This window comes from Aquarana catesbeiana, linkage group LG02, assembly GCF_042186555.1.
Source record: "Aquarana catesbeiana isolate 2022-GZ linkage group LG02, ASM4218655v1, whole genome shotgun sequence".
Taxonomy (NCBI): domain Eukaryota; kingdom Metazoa; phylum Chordata; class Amphibia; order Anura; family Ranidae; genus Aquarana; species Aquarana catesbeiana.
In genome coordinates, this window is record NC_133325.1 from 12,518,127 (window position 1) to 12,537,999 (window position 19,873).

At 41.6% G+C, this 19,873-nt stretch overlaps 1 protein-coding gene across 2 annotated transcripts in view; it reads left to right on the forward strand.

Annotated features, from left to right (window-relative positions):
- The window catches only part of LOC141126640 (ecto-ADP-ribosyltransferase 5-like), a 42,227-nt gene extending 22,798 nt beyond the window's left edge, over positions 1-19,429 (forward strand). For both annotated transcript variants that reach the window (XM_073612569.1, XM_073612568.1), the window contains exons 4-5: positions 4,132-4,164; positions 10,086-19,429. In XM_073612569.1, coding sequence (XP_073468670.1) covers positions 4,132-4,164; positions 10,086-10,171 — 119 coding nt within the window. In that variant the 3' untranslated portion in view covers positions 10,172-19,429. The remainder of the gene's footprint in view (positions 1-4,131; positions 4,165-10,085) is intronic.
- Positions 19,430-19,873: the final 444 nt, after the last annotated feature.

Genomic DNA, 19,873 nt, shown 5'->3' on the forward strand with positions numbered 1-19,873 from the left:
CTTTCTTTTGGTGGTATTTAATCACCTCTGCAATTTTTATTTTTTGCGCTATAAACAAAATAAGAGCGACAATTTTGAAAAAACGCATTATTTTTTACATTTTGCTATAATAAATATCCCCCAAAAATATATAAAAAAACATTTTTTTTCTCAGTTTAGGCCGATACATATTCTTCTACATATTTTTGGTAAAAAAAAAATTGCAATAAGCGTTTATTGATTGGTTTGCGCAAAAGTTATAGCGTTTACAAAATAGGGGATAGTTTTATGGCATTTTTATTAATAATTTTTTTTTTACTAGTAATGGAGCAGTGATTTTTATTGTGACTGCGACATTATGGCGGACATGTCGGACATTTTTGACACATTTTTGGGACCATTGTCATTTATACAGCGATCAGTGCTATAAAAATGCACTGATTCCTGTGTAAATGACACTAGCAGTGAAGGGGTTAACCACTAGGGGGCGGGGAGGGGTTAAGTCAGTACTGGGGAGTGATTACTAACTGTAGGGGGGATGGGCTGGTGTGTGACGTCACTGATCTCTGCTCTGATGACAGGGAGCAGAAATCAGTGAGACAGTCACTAGGCAGAACGGGGAGATGCTGTTTACATCAGCATCTCCCTGTTCGTCCTCTCCGTGAGGCGATCGCGGCCAGCCGTGCCATTCTGCCTACGTACATCGGCGTGCGCCGGTCGGGAAGGGGTAATTTTATGTCTGAAATAAAAAAAATTTTTTTTTACTAATTACGGTTTTAGAAATACTTTGCTGCTAAAAACCCCCCTGGGGAAACTCTTCCACTTTTTTACAAATTTTGGGGTGCGCAGCTGTGTCAACTCATACATGTGTTTTTCCGTTAGCAAGGCACAATGTTTCCCTCTATATTCTATGAACAAAACTAGCCATCGCAAACAATAAAGTTCTATAAGTTACAGGTGGCTCCTCCCCCTGCTGGAAACATTCATTATCATTAATGTGAAAAAAGGAAGCCCAAGAGGGCTAATGCTGTGCTAGGAAAAAAAAAAAGAATTTTTGTGCTATATATGAAATATAGTGAATAAGACGAGCTGCTGGCAGTAAAAAGTCTAATACAAGAACTCAGAGTAGATATATATATACAAGGTGAGTGCAGCGCTAATAAAATAACAGCATGACAAATTTTCAAATTTTCAAGTGAAAAAATATGTACAGGAAAAACTAAGGCAGAGTCCCAGTGGAAATTTCAGTCCACGAATAAAGAATAAAACAGACATCCACCCATGTGAGATATCGGTGACAAATTGCAAAAGATTGAAATCGCGAAAGATCCTCCAGGCCCAATCCCCAGACGACGTCCGATAGTGACGAAACGTGTAGGGTGGAGCCTACAATGGCGACGTCATCACGTTTTTTTCCTCAAGATTTTGATGGGCAAACGGAATAGGAAGCGAATGTAAGCCTGAGGAGTTGCCACGGACCTCATTGATGAGACACATTGCTGTATTGCCTCTGATACATCATATATCCTGTAAGTGCAACCCAATTTTCAAATTTTCAAGTGAAAAAATATGTAAAGGAAAAACTAAGGCAGAGTCCCAGTGGAAATTTTCAGTCCATGAATAAAAAATAAAACAGACATCCATCCATGTGAGATATCGGTGACAAATTGCAAAAGATTGGAATCGTGAAAGATCCTCCAAATCCAATCCCCAGACGACGTCCAATAGTGACGAAACGCATAGGGTGGAGCCTACAACGGCAACATCATCACATTTTTTCTCACTATTTTGATGTGCAAACGGAATAGGAAGCGAATGGAAGCCTGAGGGGACGCCACGGACCTCATTGATGAGACACATTGCTGTATTGCCTCTGATACGTCATATATCCTGTAAGTGCAACCCACTTATTGTATTAAATTCAATTTTATAAAGTACTGCACTATGGAAGCACTTTCCTTTATATTTTCTGAGTGGCATCGTCCTAGCCGTGGTTCCAGACATCTATAAGTGTCTTGGGAAGACCGATTTCCCTGTGCTGGGGGAGACTGCTTTTTAGTAGTCACGGATAGCGAGTAAGCAGGCTACTTACTCACTTGGGTGTGGAGTTGGATGCACATTCTTTGGAGGATCTTTCACGATTTCAATCTTCTGCAATTTGTTACCGATATCTCACATGGATGGATGTCTGTTTTATTCTTTATTCATGGACTGAAATTTTTTAGTTTTTCCTTTACATATTTTTTCACTTAACATTTTTTTTTAATTTGTCATGCTGTTATTTTAGTTGCGCTGCACTCACCTTGTATATATATATATATATATATATATATATATATATATATATATATATATTCATTATCAGTAGTCTGTGCACTGCTGCAGTTGACAATAGAATTGAAAGCGGCTATATGGGTAGAGATCAGTGTTTATAAACGTTTTTTATATATGTACCATCATCCCTGAAGTAGTAAACCAAAAAATATGTAGAAAATGGGATTTTAAAGGTACCCCTGATATAGGAAAAGACATTATCTACTAAAAATATATCAAATATTTATTAAAGCAGTTTTACAAAAAAATATACGATAAAATGTGAGAACAGTTTTACATTCACAGTCAAAGGTATACATCCTCAACCTAATATTGACAATGAAAAAAAAACTGTGGTCACCAAGAGTTCAAAGCATAACCACGTCCACATAATTTCAACATGTTTCGCCCAGAAGGCTTCATCAGGAAAATGGACGAGGCTTTTCAATTATTCAACAACAATATTCACGATAAAAACAACCTCTGTAATAGAGTTCTGGGGAAGTCGCAGGATACGAGGCGTCAACTGAGAGAAGAGGGGAAGAGGGGTGCCCCCAGAAGTGACTCCCCCCTGTGTAGTCCAGATGGATGCCTGATCACCCGTAGGGAGGGATGTATATTCACATGGATGAAAATCATCAAAAGCAAAAAGGATGATTACGTTATCAACCCCCCGAAGAGTATTTGTATTGGGAGCTCATGAGGACTGAATGGCACAATTGCAATTGTAAAAAAAGCTCCTGTATAGGTGAAGACAAAGCTGCTCCACAGTTTCTTGAAAAGATATCACATCATTATGTAAGAAGCTACGTCACATTTCTATTGGTGCTGCTAAAGGGGCACCCTAAAGTAGTGGGCCACAAAAAATAGTCACTTCCTGGTGCTGGCGTCCATGGGGAGCTCATGCTAAACATGGACGCCAGCACCAGGAAGTGACTATTTTTTGTGGCCCACTACTTTAGGGTGCCCCTTTAGCAGCGCCAATAGAAATGTGACGTAGCTTCTTACATAACGATGTGATATCTTTTCAAGAAACTGTGGAGCAGCTTTGTCTTCACCTATACAGGAGCTTTTTTACAATTGATATTGTGCCATTCAGTCCTCATGAGCTCCCAATACAAATACTCTTCGGGGGGGGTTGATACCGTAATCATCCTTTTTGCTTTTGATGATTTTCATCCATGTGAATATACATCCCTCCCTACGGGTGATCAGGCATCCATCTGGACTACACAGGGGGGAGTCACTTCTGGGGGCACCCCTCTTCCCCTCTTCTCTCAGTTGACGCCTCGTATCCTGCGACTTCCCCAGAACTCTATTACAGAGGTTGTTTTTATCGTGAATATTGTTGTTGAATAATTGAAAAGCCTCGTCCATTTTCCTGATGAAGCCTTCTGGGCGAAACATGTTGAAATTATGTGGACGTGGTTATGCTTTGACTCTTGGTGACCACAGTTTTTTTTTCATTGTCAATATTAGGTTGAGGATGTATACCTTTGACTGTGAATGTAAAACTGTTCTCACATTTTATCGTATATATTTTTTTGTAAAACTGCTTTAATAAATATTTGATATATTTTTAGTAGATAATGTCTTTTCCTATATCAGGGGTACCTTTAAAATCCCATTTTCTACATATTTTTTGGTTTAATAGAATTGAAAGGTTGCACTTTGAGACAGCACTGACGATTTTGCAATTGACATAGTAAAGAATAGTCTTTTCAAGCAGTTATAATGCTCATTGGCCATCTGTGTTTGTATTTCTTCGCACATCCAATGTGTATGATAAATTGTTGTCAAATCTTTTTGTAACAATAATTCTGGTCATTGTTTTTATAGGGGGGAAATCCAGGACATGTGTGTATAGCAGAGGTAAGTATGAACCCATCTTCTCCGCTAATAACATCTACCATTGTGTATTATGTAATACATAAACCTAGTTGTATAACCAACAAAGGAACCCAAAGCACTGTCCAGGGCATACCAATCAAACTGCTGAGGCAGTGACAAGAGGGACAATGTTAGCATCAAAGTTTTGAGCTACATCCACACTTGCTTCACCCCATCATACGTTACCATCATCACCTTAACCGGTTCAATACCGGGCATTTTCACCCCCTTCCTTCCCTGGCCAATTTTTAGTTTTCAGCGCTGTCGCACTTTAAACGACAATTGCACGGTCGTGCAACGTTGTACCCAAAAAAAATTGACGTCCTTTTTTCCCCACAAATAGAGCTTTCTTTTGGTGGTATTTGATCGCCTCTGCGGTTTTTATTTTTTGCGCTATAAACAAAAGAAGAGCGACAATTTTGAAAAAAACACAATATTTTTTACTTTTTGCTATAATAAATATCCCAATTTTTTTTTTTAAAAAACAAATTTTTTTCCTCAGTTTCGGCTGATATGTATTCTTCTACATATTTTTGGTAAAAAAAAAAATTGCAATAAGCGTATATTGATTGGTTTGCGCAAAAGTTATAGCGTCTACAAAATACAGGATAGATTTATGGCATTTTTAAAAAAAAAATATTTATTTATTTTTTTAGCGGCGATCGCGATTTTTTTTCATGACTGCGACATTATGGCGGACACATCGGACACTTTTGACACATTTTTGGGACCATTCACATTTATACAGTGATCAATGCTATAAAATTGCATTGATTACTGTGTAAATGTGACAGGCAGTGAAGGGGTTAACCACTAGGGGGCGGGGAGGGGTTAATATGTTTCCTAGGGAATGCTTCTAACTGTAGGGGATGCACAAGGAGAGGAGACTGATCAGTGTTCTTCCGTTCTGGGAACACAGATTGCTCTCCTCACAACTGACAGGACGTGGATCTGTGTGTTTACACACACAGATCCACGGTCCAGCCCGGTTAACGGGCAATCGCGGGTGCCCGGCGGACATCCCGGCCGCCCGGCGGACATCACGGCCGCCGGGCACACGCACTGGGTCCCAAGCAACGCGGCGGGCGCGCGCGCGCGCCCCCTAGACGGCCGGGAATCCCAGGACGTCATATAACGTCCATCCAGGATGGGAGATCCCATCCCAGGACGTCACATGACTATATGTGGGTAGGGAAGTGGTTAACCACGTGTTGCTAAAGATCAAACATTCTGGTTTAGGACTGGCCAACGACAGTCTTAAGCCCCGTACACACGATCGGACATTCCAACGGGAAATGTTTGATGGCAGGCTGTTGCCGGTAAATCCGACCGTGTGTACGCTCCATCGGACAATCGTTGCCAGACTTTCCGCCGACAAATGTTGGATGGCAGGTTTTCAAATTTTCTGTTGTTGGATTTTCCGAGCGTGTGTACACAAGTCCGTCGGACAAAAGTCCAAAGTACAAACACGCGTGCAAGGGCGAGCAGTCAGTCTTGTAAACTAGCGTTCGTAATGGAGAATTCACATTCGCTGCAAATTATGAAATCTGGAAATGCAGCGCACAATTCTCTTTTTCTTTAATGGGATAATAATGAAGCTGCTTTGCTGGTGATACTTATTGAGTTTTTGCAAACAAATTTTAAAAGGCTTTTTTTTTTCTAGTGATATCAAGAATAATATTATTATGCTTTTTTCTTTTGTTTTTTTTTATTTGGACAAGTTACTACAACACCATTATCCTGTAGTTTTTAAGATCAAAGATACAACTATGTTGGTGTCTCTTGTCAATTTTACATTGTGTTTTTTTAAATGTAACTGCCGACTCCCAAACTGTCATTTGAAGTAAAACACATAGCCAAGTATTATTCTACACAATTTTTTTAATTGTGCATTAAAAAAAGAAAACAAATAAAATTAGACATGATATCTGCCAATAGAACTTAACCAAGAAGTGCATTCTATGCATCCAAAAATATAGAAAATATAACAAATCAAATCATTATTCAACCAAAAAAATAATGTCAAAGCAATAACTCCAAGGCCAATAATAAATAACACGTTATCTCCTCCGATTCCGCAACATGTCTGGTTGACAAACGGCCACTCAGAAACAAACTGAAAAGCGCGAAATAAAAAGTGCGAAATGAAAAGCACAAATCAACGCTTACCAAACTTCTACTAACACGAAATTAGCAGAAGGAGCCCAAAGAGCTGAAAAACAACATAGTACATCTAGTACTTCAATACGTTCATAATTGTTGGCCAACAATTATGTGGCCATGTGTATGCAAGACAAGTTTGGGCCAACGCCCTTTGGACAAAATTCCACGGTTTTGTTGGCCAACAATCCGATCATGTGTACGAGGCTTTAGCCTCTAAAGAGTTAATGGAAATCTCTTGAATACACACAAGTGAATGTCCTTTTGTCAAGGTGCCAAACCACACAGCATTAATCACTCCACAAAGCAGAAAATACTTCTGGAGGTCCTTCTACTGTTGACATCTAAGCAAACGTTTATTAAGTGTTCAGTAACTAAAGCACGCTTATAAAAATCAAAATAGAAGAGAAACATTAAGGAGAAGAGTATTTTCTATGTTATGGAGGGTCATGTTGGAGGGTGTGATATTCCGATAGCAGTGGCGGCCCATCCATTAGGGGCGCGGGAGGCACCACCGCACCTAATCTCCATGCAGGGCTCCGGATGCATTTCAATGTGGGTTTTTTTTTTTTTGAAGCACGTGATTAGAGCTGGAGGCTCATATTGGCTTTAAAAAGGGTGGGCTCTGCGCCCCAAGCCCATCCACTTATGTGACATTAGCTAATTAATATTCGCTAATGTCAGCCTGCTTCTCCTCCCAGCCAATTAGGAAGCAGGTCCAATCATGTCTCAGGACCCGCCTCACGTTCAGCCGGGAGGAGAAGCAACGACCCCAGCGGCAGCAACAGCCTCTTCCAGGAGCCCGGATTCAGTAGTGCACCACCTCTACCACAGTAGTAGGTAAGGCCACGGATCGCAAGCAGGGGGGGGGCGCAAGGTGATCAAGAGCCACGGGGGGGGGGGGGGGGGGGGATGCGAGTGAGGGGGGGCCAGGTCTGTTTACCGCCAACCAGCCACCACTGTATGATAGTGAGTGTAATTAGAAAGCTATATTTAAGATCAGGAGCATAGTATTTTCTACATTATGGAGGGTTAAGTTGGAGGATTTGATGTCCTGGTGGTAGGGGGAATCAGAAAGGTTGGGAGGTCAAGAACAGGGTATTTTCTACCTTATGGAGGGCCATGTTAGAGGTGTAATATTTGGATGGTGAGTGTAATCAGAAAGGTAGAGAGAAGGTCAGGAGCAGAATATTTTCTGTTTTATGGAGGGTCATGTTGGAGGATGTGATATCCCGATGGTGAGTATAATCTGAAGAGTAGAGAGATGTTCTTCCTTATGAGGGATATGTGGGAGGCCAAGATCTATTTATTATTTAATGAACAATCATTTCTCAAAACTATTTTCAATTCTGTGATCAGGAGAGTAAAGAAAAGGTCAGAAGCAGAGTATTCTTCTAACTCATTGAGGGTCATGTTGGAGGATGTAATATTCTGGTGGTAGAAGTAAGCAGAAAAGCAAAAGAGAAGAGAGAAGGTCAGGAGTAGAGTATGTTCAACCTTATGGAGGGTCATGTTGGAGGTGTAATTTCTTAAAGGCAGGTGTAATCAGAAAGGTAGAGAGGTCAGGAGCAGAGTATTTTCTGTTTTATGAAGGGTCATTTTGGAGGGTGTGATATCCCTAAAGTGGGTGTAATCAGAAACATAGTGAGAAGGTGAAGAGCAGAGTAATTTCTACTTTATGGAGAGTTATGTTGGAGGATGTGATATCCTGATGGTAGAAGTAATCAGAAGTGAAGACATAAGATCAGGAGTTTAATATTTTCCACCTAATGCAGGGTCATGGTAAAGGTGTCATATCTCGATGGTGAGTGTAATCAGAATGGTAGAGAGAAGGTCAGGAGCAGAGTATTTTCTACTTTATGTAGGATCATGTTAGAGCTGTAATATCCCTAAAGTGGGTGTAATCAGAAAGGTAGTGAGAAGGTGAAGAGCAGAGTATTTTCTATACTTTATGGAGAGTTATGTTGGAGGGTGTGATAGCACAATGGTGGGTATAATCGAAAGAGTAAAGAAAGGAGCAGGGTCAGAGTATTTCCTGCCTTATGGGGGGTCATGTGGAAGGTCAAGATCCTTTTATTCTTTAATGAACAATCATTTGTCAAAAATAATTAGCAGTTGTGTAATCAGGAGAGTAAACAAAGGTCGGAAACAGAGAAGAAAGGTAGAGAGAAGGTTAGGAGCAGACTATTTTCTACTTTATGGAGGATCATGTTGGAGATGTGATAACCAGGCGCTGAGTGTTATCAGAAAGGTGGAGAGAAGATCAGGAGCAGAATACTTTCTACCTTATGGAGGGTAAGATATCCCAGTAGTGAATATAAATTTGGGGGTGTTGTCTGGCGGGAGCCCAGGCTGAGGTTGTCATTCTCATCATCACACACTCGCGTGGATGTGCGCCGCCGGGGATTCCTTCCTTTCTCTCTCCGAATATAATCAGAAAGGTAGAGAGAAGGTCAGGACTAGAGTATTTTCTATCTCATGGAGGGTCATGTTGGATGGGTGTAATTAGAAAGGTAGAGAGAAGGTCAGGAGCAGAATATTTTCTACATTGTGGAGGGTCATGTTGGAGGATGTGATACCCCAATGTTTGGTATAATCCAAAGAGTAGAGAGATGGGCAGGATCAGAGTATTTTCAGAGGGTCATGTGGGAGGCCAAGATCCTTTTATTATTTATTGCCATTTTTTTTCTCAAAAATTTTTCAATTGTGTGATCAGGGGGGTAAAGAAAAAGTCAGAAGCAGAGTATCTTCTACCTTATTGAGGGTTATGCTGGAGGATGTGATATTCTGGATGTGGGTGTAATCAGAAAGGCAGAGAAAAAGTCAGGAGCAGAGTATTTTCTATATTATGGAGGGTCATGTTGGAGGTGTGATATCCCAGCGGTGAGTGTAATCAGAAAGAAAGAGAGAAGGTCAGTAGCAGAATATATTTTTACATTATGGAGGTTCATGTTGGAGGGTGTGAGATCCACATGGTGGATGTAATTAGAAATGTAGAGAGAAGGTCAGGAGCAGAATATATTTTTATATTATGGAGGTTCATGTTGGAGGGTGTGAGATCCACATGGTGGATGTAATTAGAAATGTAGAGAGAAGGTCAGGAGCAGAATATATTTTTATATTGTGGAGGTTCATGTTGGAGAGTGTGAGATCCACATGGTGGATGTAATTAGAAATGTAGAGAGAAGGTCAGGAGCAGAATATATTTTTATATTATGGAGGTTCATGTTGGAGGGTGTGAGATCCACATGGTGGATGTAATTAGAAATGTAGAGAGAAGGTCAGGAGCAGAATATATTTTTATATTGTGGAGGTTCATGTTGGAGGGTGTGATATCCACATGTTGGATGTAATTAGAAATGTAGAGAGAAGGTCAGGAGCAGAATATATTTTTATATTGTGGAGGTTCATGTTGGAGGGTGTGATATCCACATGTTGGATGTAATTGGAAATGTAGAGAGAAGGTCAGGAGCAGAATATTTTTTGTATTATTGAGGGTCATGTTGAACGGGGTGATCCAACACCCTCCCAATGTTGGGTATAATCCAAAGGGTAGAGAGATGGGCAGGTTCAGAGTATTTTCTGCCTTATGGAGGGTTATGTTAGAGGGTGTGAAATCCAGGCGGTGAGTGTAATTAGGATAGTCAAGATAAGATCCTTCTATTCTTTAATGAATAGTAATTTCTCTATTGCTATTATCCACCATATACTGAAGATTATAAACTAGTTTCTTCTCATTTTAGGTACAAAGGAGTTGTTTTCATCAGCAGTGATAGCACTCTCCATTTCTGTACTGATCTTCATCATGAAGAACGTAAATGAGTGTTAAGAAGATGATAAACCCAACGACCACCCTACTGTTCTACACTGTGAAGCAATATGGACAGATTCTCCTCCAGGGGATGATAACATGCTTTTCTTGACTTTATCTTCAGCTGACACCCAGTATCATAGCACTCATGGGTGTAATTATCTCAGTACTTTAGTTGTAATAACCAGTTCTTGCTGCTTCCAATCCTCGTGAAATGCGATGTCACAACATGAATAAGGCAAGGTGTACAACATGCAGGAGATAGGGTGGAACTCCAGACCAAAACGTATGTGCCTGTTTTAAAAAGATTGTAGGCGTTAGCTTTTCTGTTCTTTTTTTATTACTGCACAAGTTCACCCACCGGTACAGAAAGCAAGAGGAAATTTTAACCACTTCAGCCCACGGAAGAATTTACCCCCCTTCTTGACCAGAGCACTTTTTGCGATTCGGCACTGCGTCGCTTTAACTGACAATCGCGCGGCCGTGCGGCGTGGCTCCCAAACAAAATTGACGTTCTTTTTTCCCCACAAATAGAGCTTTCTTTTGGTGGTATTTGATCACCTCTGCGGTTTTTATTTTTTGCTCTATAAACAAAAAAATGCTGACAATTTTGAAAAAAACACATTATTTTTTATTTTTTGCTATAATAAATATCCCCCCCAAAAAATAAAAAAAACATTTTCTTTCCTCAGTTTAGGCCGATACATATTCTTCTACATATTTTTGGTAAAAGAAAATCAAATTAAGCGATTATTGATTGTTTTGCGCAAAAGTTATAGCGTTTACAAAATAGGGGATAGTTTTATGGCATTTTTATTAATAATTTTTTTTTTACTAGTAATGGCGGCGATCAGCGATTTTTATTTTGACTGCGACATTATAGCGGACACATCGGACATTTTTGGCACATTTTTGGGACCATTGTCATTTATACAGCAATCAGTGCTATAAAAATGCATTGATTCCTGTATAAATGACATTGGCAGTGAAGGGGTTAACCACTAGGGGGCGGGGAGGGGTTAAGTCAGTACTAGGGAGTGTTTTCTAACTGTAGGGGGGATGGGCTAGCTGTGACACGTCACTGATCTCTGCTCCCGATGACAGGGAGCAGAGATCCAGTGACACTTGTCACTAGGCAGAACGGGGAGATGTTTGTTTACATCAGCATCTCCCCGTTCGTCCTCTCCATGAGGCGATCGCGGGTATTCCCGCGGTGATCGAGTCTGCAGGACCCGCGACCTGACTCACGGAGCTCCCGGCCGGCGCGCACGCAATGGCACGGTGGGAAATTCAAATGGGACTTACAGGTACGCACATTTGCCCAGCCGTGCCATTCTGCCGACGTACATCGGCGTGCACCGGTCGGGAAGTGGTTAAAGTATTATGAAATGCAAAACTTTTTTTTTAATTTTGGATGGAGTAGAAAGAGATTAGAACCTCTGTCAGGTTTTTATTGCTGTTTGTGTTCCTTTTAGGGAGATTCACCCTCTCTTTTTGTTCTGGTCACTGTTATAACTGAGTGTGAAAGTGAAAAGAAATCCCAAATTTTGGGTTGTCACCAGAAAAGGAATAGAGGGGAAATCTTCCAATGTGGACACTAGTTCTGGTGACAACTCACTTTGCAGGGTTCTCCTCTTACATCCTGTTTTTGCCATGAGACAGGAAGTGAAAGGAAATCTCCCCAAAGGGACAAAAAAAAAAAAAAACTGACGGGGGTATAACCCTCTCGATCTCCAAAATGAAAAAAACGTTTTGGCGTGTCGTTCTACTTTACGTTTTTAAGGTTGTTACTAGCACAGGCTTAGAGGTGATATCTTCCACTGGGGACACCTGCAAAGTGCATCTAAAGTCATAGCTTTCCCTTCTTTTTTAATATGGAAGGACTAGCACCTCTGTTAGATTCACACTCTCAATTAGTCCTAGTGATTAGAATGCGATGGGCAGGGCTGGGACAAGGGGTGGGCAGGAGGGGAAGCTGCCCTGGGTACAGTGAAGCAAGGGGGCAAAGAATGGATGCAGGGTGTTACACCCATTCCACAGCATGTATTAGCATTGGGGGAAAGGGATGAAGTTCTGGATCCTTGTCCTGAGCACTGGATCTGTAATCCAAAATATACAGTTGTCGCCAGAAGAAAGGTGGAATCTTTCAATGGGTAACTGTTAGGGGTGGAGTTTTTTCTTGTTTTGGGGAAATTTCCTCTCACTTCCCATTGTGTCTATAATTGGGACTCAGATGGTTATTTACACCTGGCAGAGGTTCTAACTCAACTGCTCCACATCAAAAAAAAACATTGTCTCACTTGATCACCAGCCAGTCCTCAAAAACATTGGTTGGTTATCCTCAACCATTTTTTCATTTCAATTCAGCTCCGCTCTTTATCCCTTGGACTGCCTGTTTCTGCATGGTAGGGTGTATGATCTGTTGCAAGGCCTCCAGCAAAAAGATAAAGAGCGATCACCCTCCAATAGAGGGAAACGGTCATTGCCTTGTTCAGCCAAGAGGTCAGGTCTCTTACGTAGAGCAATGCCACAATTGCACCAGTTGGGCTGAGAGAACCTGTTTGTCCGAGCCCTCAATGGGATTCTGTCCAAACTGCCTACAGCTGCAATCAGGATAACATTCACAAAGTCCCATTGTCCTGCGTTCTTATGGGAAGGAGGAGACGTAACTCAGTCAATGGGGTTTTCAAGGCTTCACTGTCTAAGTTAGGATTGATGGGAGAGGGAAAGAGCCTCAGACACAATGTCCCTTTCTTTTGAGTGTTTAGAACATTGTGCTACCTTGTAAATTTCACTGAAGAACGACAAAATCCTAAAAGCAGAAGCAAATCACAGCTAAATTCTTCTCTCCGCTCCAGAATTAGAAACGCACAACCCATTATACATAAAACTTGATTCTGTGCACACACGCTAACGAGCAATCCAAATACAGTCTTCCAGCCTGCTGCTGATCGGTGACTGTTACACCCCAACTACAGAGGGAAAACATTTCAAGGATCTATCTGGAACTGTGGTTCTCAACCTTAATGAGACCAGGGCCCCGTAAATTCTTCCAAAACCCAATAGTAAAAAAAAAAAAAAATTATACTCACATAATAAATGTTTGGGAAAGCTGGAAGGCTCTGGATGGAGCTGGGTGTCACTGTGGGGCTGGAGTGATGAGGATAGACGAGTGGTTGAGGTTTCTGGAGAACCTGGGATCTCTTCATGAGATTGGGGGTTTGACATGGGCACTGTGGAAGACTAGAGGGGACTGCGGGGGCTAGAAAACATTATGGGACACTGTTGGAGGTTGTTGCATCATGGGGGGGCTGGAGGCTCTGCAGCAGTCCGGTGGGCACTGTGATAGACTGAGTGGCACTTTGGAAGGCTGAAGAGGTACTGTGGGAGTTGACGGCCCTCAGAGAACCTGAGGGCACTGTTGGTGGTTAGGAGGTGCTGTGGAAGCTGAGAGCGCTCCGGGGACTGGGTACCGCAAGCAGTTATAGAAGGATGGGGGCACTATGGGACCAGGGAGCCACTGTGGTAAGTTAGGGGATCAGTAGCTGGCTGGAGGCCCAAAAAGACGGAAAGTCTATAGAGGCTAAAGACTCTCATGAGGCATGGGGACACTGAGGGTGGGTTAAGAGGCATTGGATTGAAGGTTGGAGGCAATATGGGAGCTGGAAGGCACTGTTTCAGGTTAGGGATCTGTAGCTGACAGGAGGCCTGGGAGAAGGAAGGCTCTGTGGGGGCTGAAGACTTTCAGGGGGCCTGGGGGCAATGTAGGTGGGCTGATGGGCAGTTAAGGGGGACACAGTGATAGATGAGGGTTGTCAGGGGGCCTGAGGGCACTGAGAGGGTTTGATGGGCACTGCAGGCAATTATGGGAGGCTGGGGGCACTATAGCAGCTGTGAGGCACTGTTTTAGGTTAGGGGATCTGAAGCTGGCTGGAGGCCTGGGAAGAGGCAGGCTGTGGCCTGGTGGTCAAGAACCACTGTTCTAGAACATACTAGAAAAGTTCTGCCAACATAGAAATAAGAGTTGGTATACTCAATGAAACTAAGTCAAATGCTGCATAATTACAGGAAAAATGCTTGCTTTTGAATTTTATTAATTCAGTTTTTTGGCATTCATAAAGACTTGTATAGGGCAGGGGGTAGTAGCTCCAACCCTGCAGAATTGTAACTAAATGAACCAAAGCTTCACAAGATCCAAACGTTTTGGAAGCGTTTTTAAAATCTCTCCTGAGTTAAGCCATGTCCCCTCCTAGCAAGCTGTCAGAAAAAAGGGAGTCCCCATTGGAAGATTTCCCTTGACTTCCAATTATGGTGACAATGCTGACATTTTGACCTCCCATCACTTTAATTTTAGATACCGTGGTCACCAGTACAAATAGAGAGGATGAATCTCCACAGCTTGGACAGACAGAAAAACAAAAGGGTTGTTTGGGGTTGGGTTTGGGGCTGTGCTAAGGGTTAAGAGGTTAGGTCAAGGGTAAAATATATCTAGAGGCTATAAAAGTTGATGCCCACACAACAACCCTTTCACTTTCTTATAAAATAGGATTTGCTTAAGCTTCCCACCCTGGCAGGGAGTTATTGATCTACTACATAAATGCTACTATATTGATGTCCAGAAAATTTAAAATTTTATTAAACTCTTACCTTAATTTTCCTTTCCTGGCACCAGTCCACAGCATCATACTAAACCCACCCAGTTTGTTACTGACATTGTACGGTTAATGGGCTGTTGTGCAGGTGTCAACACTTTATATCTATACCCTGGTCATGTGGGTAGAAGTAGGTGGGGCTACCATCACACATAGTTACATAATTACATAGTAGGTGAGGTTGAAAAAAGACACAAGTCCATCAAGTCCAACCTATGTGTGTGATTATGTGTCAGTATTACATTACATATCCCTGTATATTGCGGTCATTCAGGTGATTATCTAATAGTTTCTTGAAGCTATCAATGCTCCCCGCTGAGACCACCGCCTGTGGAAGGGAATTCCACATCCTTGCCGCTCTTACAGTAAAGAACCCTCTACGTAGTTTAAGGTTAAACCTCTTTTCCTCTAATTGCAATGAGTGGCCACGAGTCTTGTTAAACTCTCTTCTGCGAAAAAGTTTTATCCCTATTGTGGGGTCACCAGTACAGTATTTGTAAATTTAAATCATATCCCCTCTCAAGCGTCTCTTCTCCAGAGAGAATAAGTTCAGTGCTCGCAACCTTTCCTCATAACTAAGATCCTCCAGACCCTTTATTAGCTTTGTTGCCCTTCTTTGTACTCGCTCCATTTCCAGTACGTCCCTCCTGAGGACTGGTGCCCAGAACTGGACAGCATACTCCAGGTGCGGGCGGACCAGAGTCTTGTAGAGCGGGAGAATTATCGTTTTATCTCTGCAGTTGATCCCCCTTTTAATGCATGCCAATATTCTGTTTGCTTTATTAGCAGCAGCTTGGCATTGCATGCCGTTGCTGAGCCTATCATCCACTAGGACCCCCAAGTCCTTTTCCATCCTAGATTCCCCCAGAGGTTCTCCCCCCAGTGTATAGATTGCATTCATATTTTTGACACCCAAATGCATTATTTTACATTTTTCTACATTGAACCTCATTTGCCATGTAGTCGCCCACCCCATTAATTTGTTCAGATCTTTTTGCAAGATTTCCACATCCTGCGGAGAAGTTATTGCCCTGCTTAGCTTAGTATCGTCTGCAAATACAGAGATGGAACTGTTTATCCCATCCTCCAGGTCATTTATGAACAAATTAAATAGGATTGGTCCCAGCACAGAACCCTGACCATTCTGAGTACTCCCCATTTATCACCACCCTCTGAACACGCCCTTGTAGCCAGTTTTCAATCCATGTACTCACCCTATGGTCCATGCCAACGCACCTTATTTTGTACAGTAAACGTTTATGGGGAACTGTGTCAAATGCTTTTGCAAAATCCAGATACACCACGTCTACGGGCCTTCCTTTATCTAGATGGCAACTCACCTCCTCATAGAAGGTTAATAGATTGGTTTGGCAAGAACGATTCTTCATGAATCCATGCTGATTACTGCTAATGATATCATTCTTATTACTAAAATCTTGTATATAGTCCCTTATCATCCCCTCCAAGAGTTTACATACTATTGATGTTAGGCTAACTGGTCTGTAATTCCCAGGGATGTTTTTTGGGCCCTTTTTAAATATTGGTGCTACATTGGCTTTTCTCCAATCAGCTGGCACCATTCCAGTCAATAGACTGTCTGTAAAAATTAGGAACAACGGTCTGGCAATCACCTGACTGAGTTCCCTAAGTACCCTCGGATGCAAGCCATCTGGTCCCGGTGATTTATTAATGTTAAGTTTCTCAAGTCTAATTTTAATTCCGTCCTCTGTTAACCATGTAGGTGCTTCCTGTGTTGTGTCATGAGGATAAACACTGCAGTTTTGGTTACTGAAGCCCCCCGATTCACTCGTGAATACTGAGGAGAAGAATAAATTCAATACCTCTGCCATCTCCCCATCCTTTGTAACCAGATGTCCTTCCTCATTCTTTATGGGGCCAATATGGTCTGTCCTCCCTTTTTTACTGTTTACATACTTAAAGAATTTCTTGGGATTTTTTTTGCTCTCCTCCGCTATGTGTCTTTCATGTTCTATCTTAGCCATCCTAATTGCACCCTTACATTTCTTATTGCATTCTTTATAAATTCTGAATGCTGTGGATGATCCCTCAACCTTGTATTTTTTGAAGGCCTTCTCCTTTGCTTTTATATGCATTTTTACATTGGAGTTAAGCCATCCAGGATGTTTGTTCGCTCTTTTAAATTTATTACCCAATGGGATACATTGGCTAATGCCCTTATTTAATATGCTCTTAAAGCAAACCCATCTCTCCTCTGTATTCTTTGTTCCTAATATTTTATCCCAATTTATGCCTTTTAGCAAGGTTTGTAGTTTAGGGAAGTTGGCTCTTTTGAAATTCAGTGTCTTTGTGTTCCCTTCATGTCTCCTATTTGTGTGATTTAAACTGAAACTAATTGACCTGTGATCGCTGTTACCTAAATTGCCCCGTATTTCCACATCTGTTATCAGGTCTGTATTGTTGGTAATCAGTAGATCTAGTAATGTTTTATTTCTAGTTGGTGCGTCTACCATCTGACCCATAAAATTGTCCTGCAAGACATTAAGGAACTGGCGAGCCTTAAATGAATGTGCGGTTCCCTCCGCCCAGTCTATGTCTGGATAATTAAAATCCCCCATTATGATAACACTTGACATCCTTGCTGCTAATCCAATTTGTGATAGGAGATCCGTCTCCACTTCCTCCCTCAGGTTAGGGGGCCTATAGCATACTCCCAGTATTATTTTCCCCTTAGCTTCATCCCTTTGGAGCTCTACCCATAAAGATTCCACCTCCTCCCTAGCCCCCTCAGTGATGTCATCTCTCACATTCACTTGTACATTATTCTTGATATATAGGCATACCCCTCCCCCTTTTTTACCCTCTCTATCCTTGCGGTATAGGGTATACCCTTGAATGTTTGCCAGCCAATCATGAGAGCTGTTGAACCAGGTCTCTGAAATTCCCACAAAATCCAAATCCTCCTTGTACAACAGTATCTCTAGTTCACCCATCTTGTCCGCCAGGCTCCTGGCATTGGTGAACATGCCACATAGTTTAGACCGGTCGCATATTGTCCTCGTATTGGGTGTTTCAAGATTGCAATAAGATTGCACATATTCTGCCATGGATTGGTTCCAGTAAAGGAAAATTACGTTAAGCATTTGGTACAATTTTCCATTTTTCAGGTGGGACAACTTAGTTGGCCCAAGAATGACACATCCAAGACAATCCAGCCAACTGAACTGCATCAAAGGTAACCTAAACTATTACATTATGGAGTGATTGGGGAACTTACGTAGTTATCATCATGAAATCTGGATCAGTATTATGGGTATATGAGGGTCATATAATATAATATAGGGGGTCATTTTGGAGCTGAATGGTGGCACTGGTCCTGTGGATGGAGGTAGGCAGGGCTATTAACACACATATTCTGCCATGGATTGGTTCCAGGAAAGGAAAATTATGGTATATTGTACAATTGTCCATTTTTCAGGTGTGACAATTTGGTAGGCCCAAGAATGACATACCCAAGACCACCCAGCCAATTGAAGTACATCAAAACTAAGCATTTGGTACAATTTTCCATTTTTCAGGTTTGACAATTTAGTAGGCCCAAGAATGACACATCCAAGACAATCCAGCCAACTGAACTACATCAAAGATAACCTAAATCAGTGATAGAAAACCTTGGCACCCCAGATGTTTTGGAACTACATTTTCCATGATGCTCAACTACACTGCAGAGTGCATGAGCATCATGGGAAATGTAGTTCCAAAACATCTGGGGTGCCAAGGTTCGCCATCACTGACCTAAACTATTACATTATGGAGCCATTGGGGAACTTACCTAGTTATCATCATGAAATATGGATCAGTATTACGGGAATATGGCGGTTATATAATATATTATAGGGTGTCATTCTGGAGCTGTATGGTGGCACTGGTCCTGTGGATGGAAGTAGGCAGGGTTGCTACCAAACATATTCCACCATGGATTTGTTCCACGAAAAGATAATTATGGTATTTGGTACAATTTTCCATTTTTCAGGTGCAACAAATTAGTTGGCCCAAGAATGACATACCCAAGACCACCCAGCCAACTGAAGTACATCAAAACTTAACCACATTATGGATTTCTCTGGGGGAATATACATAGGTATCATCATGAAATATGGATCAGTATTATGGGCATATGGGGGTCATATGTTATAGGGCGTCATGCTGGGGCTGTATGGTCATGTGGGTGGAAGTAGGCAGGGCTGCCACCACATGTATTCTGCCATGGATTGGCTCCAGGAAAGAAAAATTATGGTAAAAAATTGATACAATTTTTGTTTTTTCAGGTGCGACAAATTAGTTGGCCCAAACAATGACATACCCCAACGACCACCCGGCCAACTGAACCATATCAAAACTAACCTATCATATTATGGAGTCATTGGGGAATCTGAATAGCCTTCATTATGAGACACAGATCAGTATTATGCGGTCATATATTACAATATAAGGTGCCATTTAGGGGCTCTGTGGGACATTTTTGGATTATGGGGATGAAATGATATTGTTGTGGGGATGAAATTATAATCTGTTTACAGTATTGGGAGTACAATGAGATAGACAAGGGACAGATAGATTCTTTTTTTTTTTAATGGTTAAAAGATACATATATAGAGAGAGATAGGTAGAAAGACTTACATATATACAATTTAACATGTGAAAAACAAACACACCAAGCTATAATAAGATATAATACAATGGGTTTTTCAAGGCATAAAAGGCTTGACATAGCATGCAAGACATGGGAAGATACACTGTCATGTCTTCTTACACATCTCTGTATAAGCTGACAGATACACTATATTGTCAGAAGTATTGGTACGCCTGCCTTTACACACAGATGAACTTTAATAGCATCCCAGCCTTAGGGTTCAATATTGAGTTGGCCCACCCTTTGCAGCTATAACAGTTTTCAACTCTTCTGGGAAGGCCGTCCACAAGGTTTAGGAATGTGTCTATGGGAATGTTTGACCATTCTTCCAGAAGCGCATTTGTGAGGTCAGGCACTGATGTTGGATGAGAAGGCCTGGCTCGCAGTCTCCACTCT